Raw genomic sequence first — 21,549 nt, forward strand, 5'->3', positions numbered from 1 at the left:
TGCATAAAAGTTCACACAACATCAGCAAAAATATAATGAAAATATCCAAGAGGAAAAAAAGCTCCTCTGGGAGCGTTTTTCTCACTGTCACGCAGGGCTGTGCACAGGGGGGTGGCCCGGTGGCTAGAGCCACTGGCCCTTTGCCCTCACTGGGTGAGGTGCACCTCTTGCTCAACCACCCAGCCACCCACCACCCCCACCCTACCCCTTTTGCGATCGCGGTGAGCACCTGCCCCAGTAAGGGTCTGTGCAGGGGCCTGCTGTCACGGTCAAACAACAGCGCTGTATATCACCATATCAGATCCCTCTGCTGGAGGCTTCTGGAAGTACAAGATAATTTTACTGGCATCATAGCATCAGCTCTCTCATAATTACATTAAAAAAGTCAGAATTTCAGTAAAACTTACTAGTTCACTCCAGGGTCTAATGTCAACGATGCTGTAGGTTATGTCCTTGAGAAATGGATTGTGAATAGACATAAATATACATGTTTCAACATATTTCTGATTCGTCAAATTTGTTGTAATTATTGTCTACTTACATGTAGGGTTTCCTCGTTTATAGTGCTGTACACCACAGGATCCTCAGGTTTAGAGTAGATCTGCATTTCACACACAAAATAAAGAAAATCTACTACAAAACAAGCAGCAGGTCTCAGAAATATGTAACTTAAAATAAATGTGAAGATAGTGGTGTGCTATATATGTCTTCAATTAATGAGTTAATTCAATTAACAAGTTTCTATTTACATAATTCTGATTTAATGATGAAAGTAGCAAACCACAACAAAATTAGAACATATCTCCTTAAAATAGCAAAAGTGGGTTCTGACACGACCTTAATGCGTTTGCGCCCTGCGCTTAGGACTTTGAGCATGGATCGTCAAAAGGGCTCTATTTTGACGATCCATGCGCAAAGCACAAAAGCATTAAGGGCGTGTCAGAATCCACTTTTGCTATTTTAAGGACGTGGCGCATGGTCTAACAGGGTTGAGCTTATTCTCTTAATGAGTTATAGGTGTGTTTTGAGAATAAACCAATCAGAGTCTCATCTCTCATTCTCTTTAAGAGTCAGTTGCATCGCACCATAGAGCATTTGCTATTTACATGACGGACTTTGTAAGTGTAAAAACTGAACGCTTCACTAGAGAGAAAACAGTTAAACAGAGCATCTGCAGGTGAGAATGAGAGATGAGCCTCCTCATTCTTTATATTCACTCTCACTCTCTTGGATAGGGAAATTTGTTGTACGCACCGACATTAGCTTATACATAATTAATTTAGTTTATTAATCACAAAGATTTGTAATTTCCAGCAAACAAATAAATGAACAATAATAACGAAGTGTGGAGTTATATCCAAATAGACATGCTCTGCCCCATATGGTCTAAAACTTGACAGGTGGACAAATCTAAGCTTGTTTTTAATAAAACAAACATAAATATGCATATAATAAATAATACTGCTAATAATAATAACATTATGCAAAAGCAAATTGTTATGAATTAACTGAAAAAAGCCCCCCGAGATGAAGAAGGCATGAAAGTATGGTTTTTATATTTATGTAGGCTGGAAAATAATATTTTTTGTAATATTTTAATCTTTTAATTCTTTTTTTTCATTTGTAAAGATATTTGCGTATTGCTGTACACCCTGTGTGTATTAAGCAATGTGTAAGCGAGGCGCACAACTAACGCACTCTGCGCTGGACTATAGACCAGCTTTAATCTGGTCTATTGAACCGTCTATTTAAGTTCCTCAAAATAGCAATGCGCCAGCAATGCGCCTCAACACGACTCCTTTTTTAGACCAAAACAACTATAATCACGCATATGAGTGCAAATGCATTTGCTATTTAAACAGTGTGCTGCAAAACATCAAAACGACTCTTGTGCCAAGCTGAAACTAGCAAATAACAATTGCGTCATGCCTTGCGCTGCGTGTATTATAGGGCCCAAAGACTCACAAAATAAATATTTTTGACCCTTACTTGTCAGTAGTTTTAAAAACAACTTTAAATGCATCTCATATCTCATTCTAAAACAGGGGTGGGCAAACTCGATCCTGGAGGGTCAGTGTCCTTCACAGTTTAGCTCCAAGTCTAATCAAACACACTGGGGCTTATATATTTTAAGTGGTCCTGAAACACTGATTAACATGTTCAGGTGTGTTTGATTGGAGCTAAACTGTACAGAACACCGGCCCTCCAGGACTGATGCTGCGTCCCAATTTGCATACTATCCGTCCTAAATAGCATTTGAAAATAGAATTATGTCCCAAATCGTGGTATGTTGATAAGAGTATGCCAAAGCTTCCCAGATGGTTTTCTATTTCCGTTCAAAATTTTAAGTGTGGAAGCCCACAGTACATTGCACGTTGGACCAAAATTCGAGTAGAACTACAAACGCGGGAAAAAGTGTAAACAAACTACAAACATGATGGACACGCGAGACCAACCGTCCGGTAGATGTTTGAATGACTGTTAATTAATATCTAGCCCACTGGAGAATATTTAAATCACGTTTTCTTTGTTATATTTTATCTGCAACAACAATACTGAACTTATATAAAGACGTGTTTGGACATTAACGCCTGAATGCAGAATTATCCATGACTTATGAAAGACTTGTGAAAGAATATGAAAGACTTGTGATTGGCAGATTAACCAACTGCTGCTTCTCCAATAAGGTAGGAAATTAAATATGACAGAAATGTGGATGATGTGTGGATGATTGACAACGATCTTTCAACGAAGAAGTAATATATCCCAAAGCTTGCATACTCTTCTGTTACACACTCAAAAGTATATATTTTTCCTTAAAAAAAAAAAGTACATACTTTCAGGGCATATATAAGTATGCGAATTGGGACACAGCATGAGTTTGCCCACCACTGTTCTAAAACTATCTTGAGATTAGCTGGATCCATGAAAAGATTGAATTAGCCAGAAGAGGGAGACAAAGAGATTGCTGAACGCTTAATAATAATAATAATAATGATAATAATAATAATAATAAAAAGCATTCATAATTAGTTTCTAATAAATTAAAGGACTTACTGGTTCAGTGTTGCTGCTGTTGTTTCTCTGTCTGATTTTCTGTTCATCTTGCTCTGTGTTATATATAATATTTAAAATATTAGAATTTAGATACTTAGAATTAGAAATAAATGATAAATGTCAGGGCATGAAATAAGAATGTCAGACTGACTTGGTCTCCGTCTCCAAATCCAGATGAAAACAGCAGCCAGAACCAACAGCAGCAGAAGAGCAGCAGAAACTGGAACCCACACAGTCAGGAGATCATTACTGAAAAATAATGTAAGAAAAATACGTAATAAACTGCTAAACTTTAGTCATATAAACTTGGAGTATTTCTGCCTTTTTGAATCAGTTTAAACCTTACTTGCGTAATTTCAATTGTATACATTAAGCACAGTACCTTTGGTCCTCAATAACTACAGTTTTATTACTCGTGTTAATTCCTGTTTCATATCTGCAGAGACAAAAAAGAAAACAAATGGAAATAATGTAAGAATGAAAATGGAAATGACAATGTAAGAGTTGTAAAAGAGGCAAGATGGTGAAGATGATTATAAAAGGAAGATCACATTATAGATTAAATAATAAATACCTACATTGTCTTGGTGACACTGCCTAAAGTAGAAACATAATAAAAATAATTTTAGCTGTGTTTTGTTTTTATATGCAATTGCAAAATATTTATCAATTACTGAAAAATACTGTACTTGTTTCTGCCTCAGTTACAGTGAGTTGAACAGGACTGATTTGTTCTCCAACAGAGCAGAAATACCATCCAGAATCAGAGAGTCTCAATCCAGTCATCAGCACAGTGAAGGAGCTTTCACCATTATCACTGATCTGCACTGATGAATTCTGGGATGTGTCAGTCTTCTTCTCTGTGAAAGAACTCTTGTCTTTATATCTGCACCAGCGTTTGAGTTTTTTCTTATATTCAGAACTGTAGGAACACTGAACACTGACATTACCACCCTCATGACCAGATACACTGCTGTTCCACACAAACACATCAGGAGCTGAAACACAAAGAAAGCGGGAAATTTGAGATTAAATAAAAGTGTGAGGTAGTATAAATAGTCTTTATAATGTGATTCAAACAGAACCTACCATACTCAATCTTGATATAAGGTTCATATATTACTTTTATTGGTGGATTTTCTCCAGTCTCCACAACACAATAATAATGGCCAGTGTGTTTCTCCTGCAGGTTCCTCATAGTCACAGTAAAGAGACTCTGATCAGGATGATCAATTACTGACAGATTCTTCTCTGTTGTGTTTGTGTATTTATTACTCTTATCAATTTCTGCAAACCAGTATTTCTTCTGCGGTGTGTATTTCTCATCATAATGACATGGGATGGTGACAGATCCTCCACGATGAACAGTTATTATATGATTTGACCCTCCAGTGTAGCTTTCAACACCTAAACAAAAACAACCAGTCTGGTGTCACTTGAAATGTCAATGATATATTGGCAACCATACCGATATCAAAATCTTTTCAACAGGATAAAAACATAGTTGCCAACTACTTATTAGTTGTGATATAATCTAGATTTTGATATTTTCTTGGGTCCGATATTCTTAATTGTACATTCATTAGGGACCAAGCGCCACTTCCACGCCCCGGGATTGCGTTTCTTCCCACGGACACTATCTCGACATTCTGAAGTTAATCAGAGGGTGCAGGGTAACCTAATAACCAGTTAGTCTGGTTGCCTCCTGCTCACTCGTACTAAAAGTGTAGTTAATTTAGTCATTTCCATACAACTTGTTCATATCAGTGATTAAATAATAAAAGGTCTTCATGCTGCCATGCCACACTGCTCCATACAGTCAAATGTGCTTTAAAAATCTATAAAATCATGTCACAACATAATGGTAGCGCAGGCTCCATATAATATACTGGATACAATGAATTCGGGAGACTCCAGAATTAATCAAAAAGGTTAACATTTATTTTCCAGATGAAATTGTCTCATGCCAATTGCAGAATCAAACAATAAAAGCTAATTCAGAAGTAAACGCACAACATCAATGACTCAAAGATAAATCTAAGAGTGTAGATGGAACTCCAGATTATGCATATTGTTATACTACGGGCCGGTCTGGATACAGACTTGCGACCCTGAGAGATTTCATCCTTCTCTTTAAATACCCTAGGAGAACAATGAATTGTTATTTTGTCAAAGTTAACCAGTGACTTAAAGATTTACTCATCGGTTGGGATTGAATCAAAAGTTATCACAAATATTGAACAAAACCTATGAGTATTTATAAAATACCAGAGGGAAAGGAACGTTCAAGAAAGAGGGCAAAAATGTGTCTATCCTGGGCCTTTTCTTCAGATTTCACAGTTTTTGTTGCTTTATTAAATGGCTCATTTAAGTCTGAGTAAAATCCATCCCTACACTACACATAACAATTTCAGGACTTGGCAAAATATTGTGAAATAATATTTCACATATTATTAGTCCAAACAATAGTCATGTATCTGGGGAGTTTTATATAGAGGACCCCTGGCAGTGTTATATCAGTGCGACTGCAAATCGATGACCAGTTTAATACTTGATTAAAGACTTAGGTGGAACTTTGGGCATCCCAGAGATTTTAGGTCAGTCTTTTATCCTTTATATCAGCCTATTTTAACATCCAAAATCCTTAAGGACCCCTTTCCACCTTAAAAAACATTAACAGACAGCCGTTAAGAAATCAGTAACTAGGAGCAGAGCTGAATGAAGATTAAGAAAGGTTAACATTTTAAGTGGATCCAAAAAGTAAAACAAAGTTCCCCTAAAAGTAGATGTGTTGTTCAATTTGCATTTTGGTTTTAGGACAACTAATGGAATTTAAGTTTAGATTTACCTCACCTAAATTAGGGTGATAATGATAGTCTAGCTTAATAAGCATATATCAGATGACATGTACTATATGGGATTTGATAGATCAGACAACATAACTCTTTACTCTATTCTTATAATGTTTGCCATGAGAACCCCTGCAGAATCCAAATGAATGAGTAAATCAATTGAAGAACTAAACTGAATAATCAGATTAACAAGGAATATCCATATAAAAAAGTCAGATATGAATTTAATTGAATGAAATCATCAGCCTCCATTGATCTCCATCTTAAAGCCAGGCTGGATAAACCAACAACATTAAAACCAAACAAACATCAAATCTACCATGCAAAGGATTTATTAGAAACAAACACAACATCTAATACTCACCTAAAATGAGGCAAAACCCGATTGATATGTAGAATAGATGTACCTTTGCGTCTGCTGACATTTTGCAAGCTTCTCTTCCTGTGTCTTGAGTCATTTCACCATGCACTTCCTTTTTTCCTTTAAACTACTTTCAAGTGGTCAAGAGCTGTGTTTTTCACCATGGAGACATATATAGACATATATATATATATATATATATATATATATATATATATATATATATATATATATATATATATATATATATATAAACAAGACACTAACATGCCCCCTGTAGGCAACCCAGATTTTCCTTCTTTGTCACAGGCAAAGGACATTTTTGGGCAAGCCCTTAAATTTAAGTACATATTTCACATTTAATAGTACAATATAATAATTGTCATTAAAAGTGTTTAACATTACAGTGAAATAAAGATAAAACTACTTAAAATGTTTTTATTGGGCACTCTTAAACAGTACTACATCTATCTATTGTGCTTTCATAGTGTGAGAAAAAAAAAACATTAACAAACTACAGATTGAGTGATCACTGTCTAACCGTAGAGAGAGAGAAACACAGACAGATTTGGAGACCCTGTGAACAGAGACTGTGTGCATTCTGTTCAAAGAGAGAGGTGGAAACAGAAGAACATTTCCTACTTCACTGTGATCACCATCACCACATTAGAATTGAATATTTCTAAAAATTCTAGCAAATTTATCCAAATTTTATGGCATTATCAAATTCAGAACAATTACAGAATCTATTTTAGGTAAAAATTCCACAACGATCCCAACAGGAGCCACATATGTCAGCCTGCCACAAACTCTGTCAGCCAACGGACAAACCAAAGCAAGAGCATTTCTTATGTTTGTATTTCTTATTATTATTACTATTATCTTTATATATATTTTTTTATTTGCATTTATTTTATGTCTAATCAGTTTAAACCCTTTCCAAACATTTAGCACAGAAGCATAAAATTTTAAATCAGTTGAGAAATTTCCATCATAAGAAGTCAATAGAAAGAGATGTCTATCAAGGCCAAAACCGCAAAAAGACCTGAGCAGAGCCCGACCAAAAGACACACAAGGTCTAGCATCTACAGAGTAGAGTAGGTGTTGGACTGCATTTAGTCTTATAGCTTTAACCTTAGCTATCAAATCAATCACTCCTTGGCCCCCTTCATTTACTGGCAAGTACGGGATTGCAGGGGGAAGCCAATGGTATTCATCCCAAAAAAAATCTACAAACATCTTCTGTAGTCGCTGCAGCAAGTCTTTTGGTGGTTCAAGCACATTTAAGTGGTGCCACAACGTAGAAGCTGCCAATTTGTTAATTATAAGCACTCTTCCTCTATAAGATAACTGAGGGAGAATCCATTTCCACCTTTGCAACCGTCCAACAACTTTTTCAAAAATACCATCCCAGTTCTTCTGAATATAATAATCAGTCCCAAGAAAAAAACACCTAGCACTTTAAACCCTTCCCGACTCGAACAGTTCTGGGGAAGTACTGGGGGATCTCTATCGTCCCATTCACCTATTAAATAGGATGCACACTTTTCCCAGTTAATTCGAGAGGAGGAGGCTTTTTGATAAACCTCCAGAGAAGCACTCAGGTCCCTGACATCCTGAGTTGATCTAATGTTAACAGTAACGTCATCTGCATTCCGAGGTGGATGAGCAAACTGTTCATATACCACTCAACTTATTTCTTAGTGCAATCAGTAAAGGTTCAATTGAAATGGCATACAGAATATCTGAGAGGCCACACACCTGCCGTAGGCCTCTACTCACTCTGAAGGGTCTTGTTAAAGTGTCATACATTTTTAGCATACTGTGTATGTCCGTATCCAAGAGTCTTATATGGGCAATGATAGATGGGCCGAAACCAAATGCCTTAAGGCATTTAAACAGAAATTCATGATCTACCCGATCAAAAGCTTTCTCTTGGTCCAAAGAAAGAAAACCAACATCAAGATTGTGTAACTTAGCAAAAGTAATCAAGTCCCGAATCAAAAATGTTATGTAAAATAGTCCTTCTTGGAATGCAGTATGACTGATCTACATGAATTACTGAGGAAATGTAAAGTTTATTCCTGTTCGTAAGACACTTTGAAAGTATCTTGTAATCAACGCCTAGTAGGGAGACTGGACGCCAGCCTCTGATGTCTTCAAGATCACTTTTTTTGGCAAAAGAGTGACTACAGCTCTACGAAGGCTCATAGGAAGTGTCCCCTTTTTAAAGCTCTCTAAAAAAAAAACAGCAAACAAATCTTCTTCAATAATCGGCCAAAACTGTTTGTAAAATTCTGCATTAAGTCCATCTAGTCCTGGAGTTTTGCCTGAAGACATCTCCTGAACAGCTGTAGAGAGTTCATCAAAAGTCTATAATTAATCCATCATGGGTTTCTCTTCATCTGAAAAATGTGGTAAATCCTGAAGGAGAACATCAGTTATTTCTTCATTGCATGGTTCAGCACTGTACAATTCCTCATAAAAGGACAAAGCCTGTGAAATGATTTTTCACTGTCGCAGTACGGTAGCCTCGCTGCGTGTGTTTGGAGTTTAGATTTGCAATTGACATTATTATCATAAAATACCTCCTCATTCGCTAAATATTTGTCTTTCCTACTTAGGGTGAACAATCCCTTAACACATTTATACAAACAAATCTACTTTCAAGCGTTCTGTCTCTTGAGCATCCGCTTGCTGTTTGTAGCTTTAGCCTGCTAGCACCGCTGGTCAGCTAAAGGTACCGCCCTCTTTCACTCACTTATTTTCTCACTTACTGGCTTTGCTCTTTACCCTGTAGAATGTTGCTTGTGTGTCTGTCCTTGAGTGCAGGAGAAGCATCGATGGAGGCGTTGGAGCTGGAGCTAGAAACCGTGGAGTCCCAGATTCGCTCCATTGAGACGAAGCGATCGCAGCTACGGGAACAACAGGCTCTGCTTGATGTACCCTGTGCTCGCTCATCTGAGCTAAGTGTACAATACAATCACAGCACTCCATCTATGACGGGTTGCGATTTGGCTATCATCGGTGACTCCATCGTGCGCCACGTCTGCTCCGCTTCAATTCAATTCAATTCAATTCACCTTTATTTGTATGGCGCTTTTACAATGTAGATTGTGTCAAGTGGCGACAGCTTCCTCCAAAGGTAACAAAGTACAAACTTTCTGCCTCCCTGGTGCCCAAGTTAAGAATATTTCTGCACAGATACCTACTATCCTGAGAGCTGCCAGAAGCCTCGGTGCCATCGTCCTCCATGTGGGGACGAACGACACCAGGCTCCGGCATACGGAGATCCTGAAGAAGGACGTCAGGAGCCTGATCGAGACGGTTCGACGCACCTCGCCAGCCACGCAGATCATCGTTTCTGGACCGCTTCCTACCTACCGCCGAGGAAATGAAAGGTTCAGTAGACTTTTTGCTCTGAATGAATGGCTATTAACATGGTGTAAAGAACAGAAATTGCTCTTTGCCAATAACTGGAATCTTTTCTGGGAGCGTCCTAGGCGTTTACGCGATGATGGGCTGCACCCCAGTCGAGCTGGAGCTGAACTCCTGTCGGACAACATCTCCAGAATACTTTGCTCCATCTGACTAGTAAGTAAAAATTCACAAAATTCACATTTTAGCCATACAGACTCCTGTTCGTCCCACATAAATATCAGTAATGCATATCTGGCTAACCCCATAGAGACTGTGTCTGTTCCTCGTATTATTAGATCAAGAAATAAACGTACTGTGTGCTCCAGAAATAATCTATTAAGAATTAAACCAGAAAAACCACTAAAAAGTGAAAATACAAATTTCATAAAGCTTGGTCTCCTAAACATCAGGTTATTTATTAATGCCATCAGATCTTTCCTTTTGGCTAGCTGGTGGCCTCCACCGTGTCCTCCCCTTTGGGGATTGGCATGCTTTCTCAATGAACTGTCGACTGTCGTATTTTAAAAATTACTAGACCATTAGCTAGGTAAAATAACATTTACAACCCCCAATTCTAAATTTCAAATTGTGCACAAACGCTATGCACGACAAGCTTCACATGAGGGGCGCAAAGAGCTCAGCTGCTGTGGCATTTTCCATACACTCTCAAAGTGTGAAGACACACGTTGAAATTCCCCTGAAGGGGGTTCTGGGTCCAGTCAATAATTGAGACCACATGGAATTTTTCATCAATAATTTTCACTTAACTGGTCTTATTCTCCTTTTTCAGTTCTTTACATATGAACAGAAAAAAACCTCAATCACATTTAACAAAACATTTTACAGTATATGTCTGTCAGAAAAAAGAAATATAGGAAGACGTCCTTTACCTGATTGAACTGTCAGATACACATAATAACCAGCGTCTAGTATCCCAGTGCCACTGATCTCCGCAGCGCACCAGTAACACCCAGAGTCTCATGGCTGCAGATTCATCAATTCCACTGTAAAAATACTCTGCGCTGGATAATCAGTGATGGAAAACTTATTTCTTGTTTCATTTGCATATGCCAACACACTGCAAGAGCTCCAAACTAACCCCTGACACCAGTACTTGTGATTTGCTTTGTGTTTTACTTCATATTGACATGGAATAATGCCTGGCAATCCAGATTTCACTCCAATAATCAGATTATAGGGCCAAGATCCATCGAATAGATTTAGGGAAAAAAAAACTGAAAAACACTACTTTCATTACATACTATACTAAAGTAAAAGTACTGAAGAATTACAAGTATTTAAGTTAAACATTTGTATCACATAAAGTAAGCAACAGAACATATAACAGTATAATCCAATTCAATTATGCGATTCAGGGAGAATTAAAATGGTTTACCTGAGATGTGAAGTAAACCACACACGGACGAACAAGTGAACATTGTGGTTAGTCTGCAGCCCACAACATCACAAATCATGTCTCACCACTCACAACATTTCACTACACTTTTAGTTTGTGAACAGGTTAATGGATGGCAAAGGGCACCTATGATGCAAACTCCATGTCGTAGAACTGTGTGTAGGTATAGTGTGTCCACAGTCATATTGGAGTGATATAGACACAAGTTTCTTTTTTTTTAATTTCCTGACGTTAAAATAGGATCCAAACCCCTGTGATTATGATTATGCAACGTGACATAGGAGTGTGGTTTTCCCCTCCCACAGATATTGACTGACAGCCACATATTAACATGTCTCTATATTAACACGTATAAACATATCCACATGACAGAATTTGCAAAGAAAATGGGATTAAAATGTCTGCCGCCACTATCTGAATTTTACAAGTTTAAACCATTTTAAAACAGAGCAAGTTTGTAATAAAGTAAAAACAGAAAAAAATGCCATGTAATTCATAATCGCTGGAATCAGCAACAGCCACGTGAGTGAATGTGTGTGTGAATTGCAAAGTTTGTAATGGCATTTGTGTGTGACTCATCGTTTCAGAAAGGCTTGAATAAACTCCACCACAAATACATCAAATAAACGTACTTGGTATTTTGACTAATAATGGAGCGGCACGGTGTGTCTTCGCTGTTATGGGCTTCAAGGAGAGTTGAAATTAAGTCAACTTTATGGTAATGAGCTATGACTAGGCATGGACCGGTATAAGTTTGTTATTACTGTGTAGCGGCATTATTGCTTTAAGCCGCTATCGCGGTAAGGGTAAACAATGATGCGTGAGTCCGCTGTGAATCCTTTTTCTCATGTTTATTTTATCACATCTTGTGCCATCAAATCAGTGAAATAGCTCGTTGTTCCTCAGTAGCACCCGTCACCACAAACAAACTCACAGTCTGAAAATTGTTTCCTCTTCCCCTTACAACTCCACCTACTACCTGGCTTCCTTAAATCCCAATTTTGACAGAATAAAAGTCTTTATTCACAAAATCACAACAATAAAGCTAATACTTAAACTAGAATAATATACGAATACAAAATACTCAAATCTAAATACAATAATTATCAAATGTAAACTTAATAATAATAATAATAATAATTGTATCATCCAACCAACCCATTTAGTCCAAACATAATAATAATTAAAGAAAGAAATGGCTCCAAAATACTGCTCTAAAATAAGTTATTTGTAAATGTCTTGGTAAATCAAAACAATACAAAAGATTTCCCACTGAACACAATTTCTTTTATTTTTTTCTATTTTTCTATTATTTAAGAAACATTTATAATATTTTGCAACAGTAAACAGGTCTGGCTAAATAGTTAAAATAAATCGTTGACTTCTGCTCTCTTCATTAGTTTCAAAAACACAGATTTCTTTACAACAAATAAAAAAAAAAACTTACATATACCTTGGGAATGATATAACAAAACATTTTAGCGGTATTAAAACCTTGAAACCGGTTATTGTCCCATGCCTAGGTATGACACGGTTTAGCGTCAAGCAATCAAAAAGTAGAAGTCCTCCGCCTTCTGTGAACTTTGGTTCCAACCACGGTTGTTCCCAAGGGTTTGATTTTTGCGGCCACTGGATTTCCAAATATTTATGATGTTTTCTTAAAGAGACATACATAAAAAAAATGTTACTGGCGTAAGTTACTGATGTGCATTAATGTTAAAATTTCATTTTTTTTTTCTTAAAAAAGGCAAGAATCTCATGCTAACTATAATGACTTCAGAATATTTCTGACATATGAACACATATTGGTTAAGTGGAGCAAAGCCAAACCCCACACAACATGGAACTTCATCTTTCAATGTTAAATGAATTTGATAAAAAATGTGCAACATTTTCACGCTAGAAAGCATGTTTTTATGTGTGAATGTAAGTGATTTGCTGATAAGCTGCAATGGCCCCTTTAAATATGAAATCATTGAAGTGAATTTTGACGCTTTCGCCGCTGGACCTGTGAATGCAGACAGCATTGTCACCAGGGCAGTCAGAGCGAACAACTTTGATGCTCTCGCTGCCTTCGATGTGAACAAACAGTAAGATTTTCGTTGATATTTACATGCTTTTATTGGATGGTGAATCAATGTAATAATCAATGTCAACTTAAACAGGCAGCCAACTCAATAAAAAAATTGCATATAATTTAGCAAATGACATACTGCATTTAAATCATGATCCTGTGTTTTACAGCATGTGCCAATCTGCCGGATGGTTGTGTCACGGAATATTTTTTTAAGCTATGCATTTTTGTGTGTTTACCTTGATACAAATATTGTAATGCATTTATTATACCATTTATTAAATTTGAAGTTTTATTCATTTAAAAAACTCCTTATTAGAAAGCCTGCATTCATTTTCTCAATGTATGCTCATACCACAGCTGCTAATCTTGAAACAACCATGCCATAATCTGTGAAAAGTTCTGATTCTAAATCACTGATTATGAACAGCTTTTCCCATGAAATGCAGATAGAGCAAAATCATGCAGTAGTTTCAGAGAAAATATACTACAGCTAAGTTTATTTTTTTTGCTAGTTTAAAGGATGTGGTGTCTGTGGCTGGGGAAGGTTTAGCCTTACACACACTCCACATTTGACCACAGCTGAGCAGGCTGTAACTCAACTAATATACTGAACACATAAAATGTTGTTATTATTATTAATTATGAGCAAAATGTTATTATTAATACTAAGATTTTCATGTTTTTTTTTTTTTTTTTTTTTTTACTTATCTTTAGTTTATAACCTTTTCAATTATTTTTAACAAAAAAGTCTTACAATTTTCATGGGGGTTGGTATAAAAAATGAACAAGCAAATCTGAAAACAAAATAAATACACATACAAACTTTAAACTCTCCACCGTTTAAGATAAATTCAAATAATAGAGGGGGAATTATATCACATTATATTAGAGACAAACAGTAACAGTGTAGTAACCATTAATCCCAAGGCTCTGATATCCCAATTATGTAGACTACAATTTAAAACATAATTCAGTTGAAAATATTAAATATAAATTAAATGTGTTACCTCCATAGACTGTAAAATATATGGACGTAGTATCCGTGACGTCACCCTTAAGTTTCTGAAGAGCGCAAATGAAGCTACAAGAAGGCGTGGCCAACCGTCATCGCACCCATCAGTGGAGCTACAGATGCCTGCTAGCCTTTTGCTTAGACAGGCTTTTCTTTGGGAGAAATGCTTAATACTTCACTACCGGCGTCCTGTCAGCATTGTGTGTATCGTCAGTCTGTCTTCCCCGCAAGCCCTCTGGTGTGTGCATTCGGTCATCCTCAGTGTCTGTCATCCCACCTGCCACAAAGGATCATCAGTTCCACCGAACTCCATTCACTTCTCATAAATTATCCTTTTATGCTCAACTGTTGGAATAAACATCGTTAAATACTTACCTTGTTTGTCCGTCTGCTTCCATAACATATAGGCTATGTTAGCAAATGCAAGACTATTGATGAAATCCAGGCAAAACACTGTATGACAACGCTTCAGATGACTGTTCTAGATACTACAGCTAATCAATCTGTCAGATTCTGGAGTGCATTACAGGTCTTAATTATCCTAAATAAAACAAATACATTTATAGATATAGTATATAAGTATATAATTTCACTCACCTGGGAAATAGAGGCAACTTGAATGGTTTGTGAGCACAATTAAGTGCAAATAACATGCTGTAGTATGTGAAAACTGCAGAAAATAGTTACAAAAGGCAATTGACTGTGTAAAGCCACATAAAACAAAACAAAAATACAATGTATATGTCGAGATCAGCGGCTTATCACCCACAATCAGCTGAGGTGAAGTGACGGCGACCAGCGAGACCTAATTATGCAGACTTAATTTAACACAATATGAATGAAACGGATGAGTTGTAAAAAAAAATTCACCCCCTCACAGTTGTCATGAAGGGTAATATTAGCTATATGCACCAAAACCATCTTTTGTACCAGGCTGTTAACATATTTTTATCAGCTGTGAAATTGGCCAATTTAGCATTGCAGTCAGTGAACATCTGGAATTTTTAGAGCCAGTTTCCAAAGACGAGTCGACGAATTGCAGTTTTAGTTACTTCTGTATTGGCTTCACGAGGGAAAGCGGGAGTTTGCCGCTTGGTCACCTCAAGTGTCAAATGCTTAGCATTAGCATTAGCTCCAGTAATTATTGCAAAACCTCTGATCTATAAATTATTTGCACAATGGGTGCTCAAATCAACCACAAAAACACACAAGTATAGAACATATAAACATTTATGCACAGACTGACCTCTGATCTGCTTTCAGTCCTGACCATAACACAGAAATCAGCTGCTAGGCAGAGTGGTAGCTACAAGTATAAGCAGGTAGAAAACCACAACACACCACATTAATATCACGCTGGTAGCTTGCATTATTGTTGTCAAAATGTGTTTAAACTGCGGGTGCCAAACACCACCAGCATTTCATGTTTGTTTATACTCCACATTCACAGTTCATGCACCATTTTGCATGTTTAAATACTGAGTTTCCACATTAATAACATTCAGCTTTCTCGCTCTATCAGATGCTCTAAATTGCACTGGATTACAGCGCCATGCTGTGGACAACACCAAAACTACAAACACAACAACATTTCGAATGTACAGTACAAGTGTACAACTACAAAATACTTTTATTTATTTTAAATATCCATGTTTGTAATAATGCAAGAATAGATAAACGTGGAAAAAGAAAATAAAAACTCTGAAAAACAACTGAAAGTGTTCTTGACAGAATAATGAATTAATAATGAAAGAGAGAGACAATAATAAAACATATACAGCATTATATATGTGTTGATCAGCTAAGACGTTGCATAAAAAATATATATTTTTTACACATATCATTTATGTATCGTTACATAATGTTTGGGTGTGTTTTTTTTCTTCAGTCTAACGGAAACAGGTGATCTAAAATAATAAGTGTTTCTTATATCAGATTTTATCCATGTCAGCTCTACTGACTGTACATACAACAATTCTAAGGCTTAATTATATTGATTTTTCTAAAGGTTTTGACGTGTCAATACATACTTCACCTGATTATATAGGCCTACAATATTTACAACTACTGATTATACATACAGTGGTCTCTCGCCATTTCAACACGGTTCACCTTTCGCAGTTTCTCAGATTTTTTGTAATTTGACATGTTTTTTTTTTTACAGTGCATTGTGTTCTGCGTCCTGATTCGCGCATTGTGTTCTGCGTCCTGATTCGCAAATTGTGTTCTGCGTCCTGATTAGCGTATTGTGTTCTGCGTCCTGATTAGCGTATTGTTTTCTGCGTCCTGATTCGCGCATTGTGTTCTGTGTCCTGATTAGCGTATTGTGTTCTGCGTCCTGATTAGCGTATTGTGTTCTGCGTCCTGATTCGCGCATTGTGTTCTGCGTCCTGATTCACCCATTGTGTTCTGCGTCCTGATTCGCACATTGTGTTCTGCGTCCTGATTCGCGCATTGTGTTCTGCGTCCTGATTAGCGTATTGTGTTCTGCGTCTTGATTAGCGTATTGTGTTCTGCGTCCTGATTCGCGCATTGTGTTCTGCGTCCTGATTCGCGCATTGTGTTCTGCGTCCTGATTCGCGTATTGTGTTCTGCGTCCTGATTCGCGCAGTGTTCTGCGTCCTGATTCGCGCATTGTGTTCTGCGTCCTGATTCGCGCATTGTGTTCTGCGTCCTGATTCGCGCATTGTGTTCTGCGTCCTGATTCGCGCATTGTGTTCTGCGTCCTGATTCGCACATTGTGTTCTGCGTCCTGATTAGCGTATTGTGTTCTGCGTCCTGATTAGCGTATTGTGTTCTGCCTCCTGATTAGCGTATTGTGTTCTGCGTCCTGATTCGCGCAATGTGTTCTGTGTCCTGATTCGCGCATTGTGTTCTGTGTCCTGATTCGCGCATTGTGTTCTGCGTCCTGATTCGCGCATTGTGTTCTGCGTCCTGATTCGCGCATTGTGTTCTGTGTCCTGATTCGCACATTGTGTTCTGCGTACTGATTCGCGCATTGTGTTCTGCGTCCTAATTCGCACATTAAGTTCTGCGTCCTGATTAGCGTATTGTGTTCTGCGTCCTGATTCGCGCATTGTGTTCTGCGTCCTGATTAGCGTATTGTGTTCTGCGTCCTGATTCGTGCATTGTGTTCTGCGTCCTGATTCGCGCATTGTGTTCTGCGTCCTGATTCGCGCATTGTGCTCTGCGTCCTGATTCGCGCATTGTGTTCTGCGTCCTGATTCGCGCATTGTGTTCTGCGTCCTGATTCGTGCATGGTGTTCTGCGTCCTGATTCGCGCATTGTGTTCTGCGTCCTGATTCGCGCATTGTGCTCTGCGTCCTGATTCGCGCATTGTGTTCTGCGTCCTGATTCGCGCATTGTGTTCTGCGTCCTGATTCGTGCATGGTGTTCTGCGTCCTGATTCGCGCATTGTGTTCTGCGTCCTGATTCGCGCATTGTGTTCTGCGTCCTGATTCGCGCACTGTGTTCTGTGTCCTGATTTGAGCATTGTGTTCTGCGTCAGGGGTGTTGCTAGGGTTGAAAAGGATAAGGGGCTTAGCCGCAAAGAAGTCCCCCGCAACCCAACAAGAAAAAAAGAAGTTCTAATGCACCCCGCTGAAAACTCCACCCCCAATAATAAGCTAGATGCATGAAGTCACTGTTATTTAACTATTTCAAAAAACTGGCTCGATATCTATATCATGGAAAGCTAGTACAATTTACATTTTTCTGAATAATTTGCATGTAATTACATTGATATGACACACATTTTATTGATTACAGTTATTTTATTTCACCAAAACTACACACATTTAATACTGTGAAAACAAATATTAAGCTTCATCAGTAGTTAGAACTATTCAGTTTCGCGAAACAGTATTATTACCTCATCAGCTTTAGCTCCTCAAAATAATCAATGAATGGGGACAGTGCAGTGTTGGGATTTTTTTAACACCATGTAACATCAGTCCCACTCTCACCTGCTGGTAGAAACAAGTACTGCTGAAAAGCTGACTATTTAACTGTCCGACACAAAAGCTGTGTGGGATGTGGTTATTTTAAGTACTTGACAATGTACTTGAAAAACAAAATAAATGTTTAACGGCCTTTGTTTTTTTAAGTGCAACATATTCCTAAATATTGGGTGATTTTGGCAATACATCAGGGGGTTTAAACCCCCAAAACCTTCATCCAGTTTTTTTTATCTACACTTTTAAAAATGAGCACCTATTTCATTAAGTAATGCTTATTTGTATATTTAAACATTTAAGAAAACTAGCAAACCACACACGTTTGCAATTTGTAATGCATGATAATGCATATTTATGCACTATGGACTTATTTACAATCTTTAGAATTTTCAATAGCTTTGAAAATATCTATTCATAAGAGTAATTTTTTAAAGCAAACCAGTAATAAAGTTCACACCCCATCAACAAAAGCAACAATTAAACACAATAAAGGGCACCTATGATGAAAATCCTCTTTTAAAAGCTGTTTGAACAGATCTGTGTGTAGGTATAGAGTGTCCACAGTCATATTGGGGTGATATAAACACAACAAGTCTCTTTTTTTAATTTCTTGACATTAAAATAGGATCCAAATCCCTCCCATTTTGAGACCCACCGCAATGTGACATAGGAGTGTGGTCTCCCTGCCCACCAAATTTATTGACAGCTATGTATTAACATGTCTTTGTAGTAACACGCATAATCATATCAACAAGACAGGACGTGTGCAAAGCAACTGGGATTAAAAGATCTGTTCAGCTCTCTGTGATCATCAATCATCACCAAATGTAATCAAGAATGAGTTTAAAATGTTTTTAAAACAGTGCATATTTGTAATGAATTACAGCGATTTTACCGTATTTACTTTATCACCAAAGTCAGTACAATCATAAAAAGAAAACGCTTCAATTCCGGTTTGTGGACCTAAATCTGTGTTATTTTGTAAACATAATGGATATCAAATCCAATCAAATTACTTTTATTGTCACATCATCAGCAGCACGTGTGCTGTGATGAGTGAAAAGCTTTTATGGATATAAAAGCTTATATCCATACAGCAGTGGAAATTAACGTGTATACTGTCACATATTGTCACGCTGTGTGTGTCCACTGTCTGTGTAGGTGCCTGAACTTTGTAACGACATTGTGTGTGACTCATTGTTGCAACTCCACAACAAATACAAATACATCAAATAATTATTTGGACAATGCTTACTGTAGTATTTCCCTCAAAAGTTACGTGAGATCTGCTTCCTTCATGTCACTGTGCTGTTTATCTGACACAGCCGAGGCAGAGATTGAGGTACACTCTGACAGGCATGTGGGAATGATGGGCGGGGAAAACCAGCATTAAAGGCACAGGAAACAAAAACAGCTACAAGATGCTCAGAGCTGAAAATAACTTCTGAAAGGTATCTAATGGGTGTTTTGAGCTGAAACTTTACAGACACATTCTGGACACACAAACGACTTATCTTAAATCTTGAAAAGTGGGTACAAATAGGTGCCCTTTAAAGCTGATGACAGTTCTCTGCTGTTGTTCAGAAGAGTCTGTTGTGTGTTTTTCTCAGTGTGGCGCCACAGTGCTGTAAATGCCTCCCCCTGCTGGAGGCTTATGAAAGTACAAGATCAGTGTAAATATTCTGTTAGCAAAATAATTACGTCAAATAAACATCAAAACTTACTGCTTCACAGCCGAGAATGTTGTCAATAGTACTGTAGGTTATATCACTGTTGACATCCTGTGGAGAAATGGATCATAAATAAATAGAGGCGATAAAATTCGTGATATTTCTAAATAATCAAATTTTAGCACTTACACTAGGAGTTTCATCATTTATAGTGCTGTATATCACAGGATCTTCAGTTTTAGAGTCGATCTGCATTTTCGGCAAATAAAAGAAACATAAACAATAAAACAATAATAAAATCAATAAACCTAATAATTGAGTTAATTCTATTGGCCTATGATTGGGTAAAGTTAAAAAAATAGTGGTGCATTATTCATGTTAGATATGCAATATATCAAACAATCAAGGCTCATTTCTGGAGAGTACAAAATCCATCCCAGGAGCTACTTTGCAAATCCACCAGAGCCCGCTGTATACTTTTTTTTAGATCTCAAATTTTTCTCAGCAATTTTTCTCACACCTACTGTCACACCAGAGGCCACTGTCGAGTGACTGACTGACTTACCCAGCCCCTTCCCTAAACCCAACCAATAGTGTTTTAAAAAGCACCAATTGACCAGCGCCCACCCCCTTCCCTAAACACAACCAACAGTTTTAAAAAGCAATCCAGTAAAAGAAAAGCCCTCGCCTGATTTTTACCTTGTTTTAAGATTTTATCACATTCTCACCCTTTTATTTACGTGTTTATTTTATTTTTTTGGCTTTTGTTTTTGTTTTGCCTGCTTTCTGGAACCATTCTTTACTGGACTCAAACCCTGTCATCATGGTCAACTCGTCTCTGCACCTCTAGTCAATCAAAGTACATGTGGAGCCACTGGACAAACTGGTAACAGCGGGAAAGCAGTCCATACAGAGGTAAGCGCGAACATCATCATACCGCCCTGTAGCATTCGTTTGAAAGGCAAAATGCATCCATAAATTCCTCTGGCTACATAATTCGGAATCCCCAGAAATGTATATAGAGCTACGTTTTCAGAATGAGCCTGTGTTGATTAAATAAGTCCTCAAATTTAATTAACAGCTTTTTATGATTCTGATTTCATTCCACAACTAACACGTGTGTTTTATATTTAAAGTCTGATTAAGATCTGAATACACGACATGTTTATTTAACTACTGTTCCTTGGTTAATCTAATTTAAATATATGAAAACAGATTAGGGGAAAAGAAAAAGAAAACAACTCTCATTTCATTGAAACTCTTCTTTTCACCAGAAGAGGGAGACAAAGAAAGTTTTGTTTGCTTGATTTAAAAAGTTAAAACAGTTTCTTTTCTAATTTTAACCTAAAGGACTTACTGCGTCAGTGGTGCTGCTGTTGTTTCTCTGTGTAATTTTCTGGTCATCTTGCTCTGTGTTATAGATAATATTTTAAATTAATAGACTATAGATACATTGATTTGAATGATAACATGGCATGATATACTGTAGAAATGTAAGACTGACTTGGTCTCCTTCTCCAAATCCAGATGAAAACAGCAGCCAGAAGCAACAACAGCAGCAGAAGAGCTGCAGAAACTGGAAGCCACACAGTCAGGAGATCATTACTAAAAAAAAAAACGTATAATATTTTCATTTATCAGTAATAAAGTACATCCAAGCTCAACTTTATTCATATAAACTTTGTTATTGAGTTTTGGAGATATTTTAAACATCGTATCTGTTATTT

At 37.3% G+C, this 21,549-nt stretch overlaps 1 protein-coding gene across 1 annotated transcript; it reads right to left on the reverse strand.

Moving 5' to 3' along the window:
* Positions 1-3,426: 3,426 nt before the first annotated feature.
* Positions 3,427-6,334, reverse strand: LOC130238678 (polymeric immunoglobulin receptor-like). Its single transcript, XM_056469772.1, has 5 exons — positions 6,274-6,334; positions 4,147-4,464; positions 3,747-4,055; positions 3,636-3,654; positions 3,427-3,493 (listed from the first exon to the last, which is right to left on the reverse strand). The coding sequence occupies exons 1-5, from the start codon at positions 6,332-6,334 to the stop codon at positions 3,427-3,429; spliced, it is 774 nt and encodes a 257-aa protein (XP_056325747.1).
* Positions 6,335-21,549: the final 15,215 nt, after the last annotated feature.

Source organism: Danio aesculapii, chromosome 2, assembly GCF_903798145.1.
Source record: "Danio aesculapii chromosome 2, fDanAes4.1, whole genome shotgun sequence".
Classification (NCBI taxonomy): Eukaryota; Metazoa; Chordata; class Actinopteri; order Cypriniformes; family Danionidae; genus Danio; species Danio aesculapii.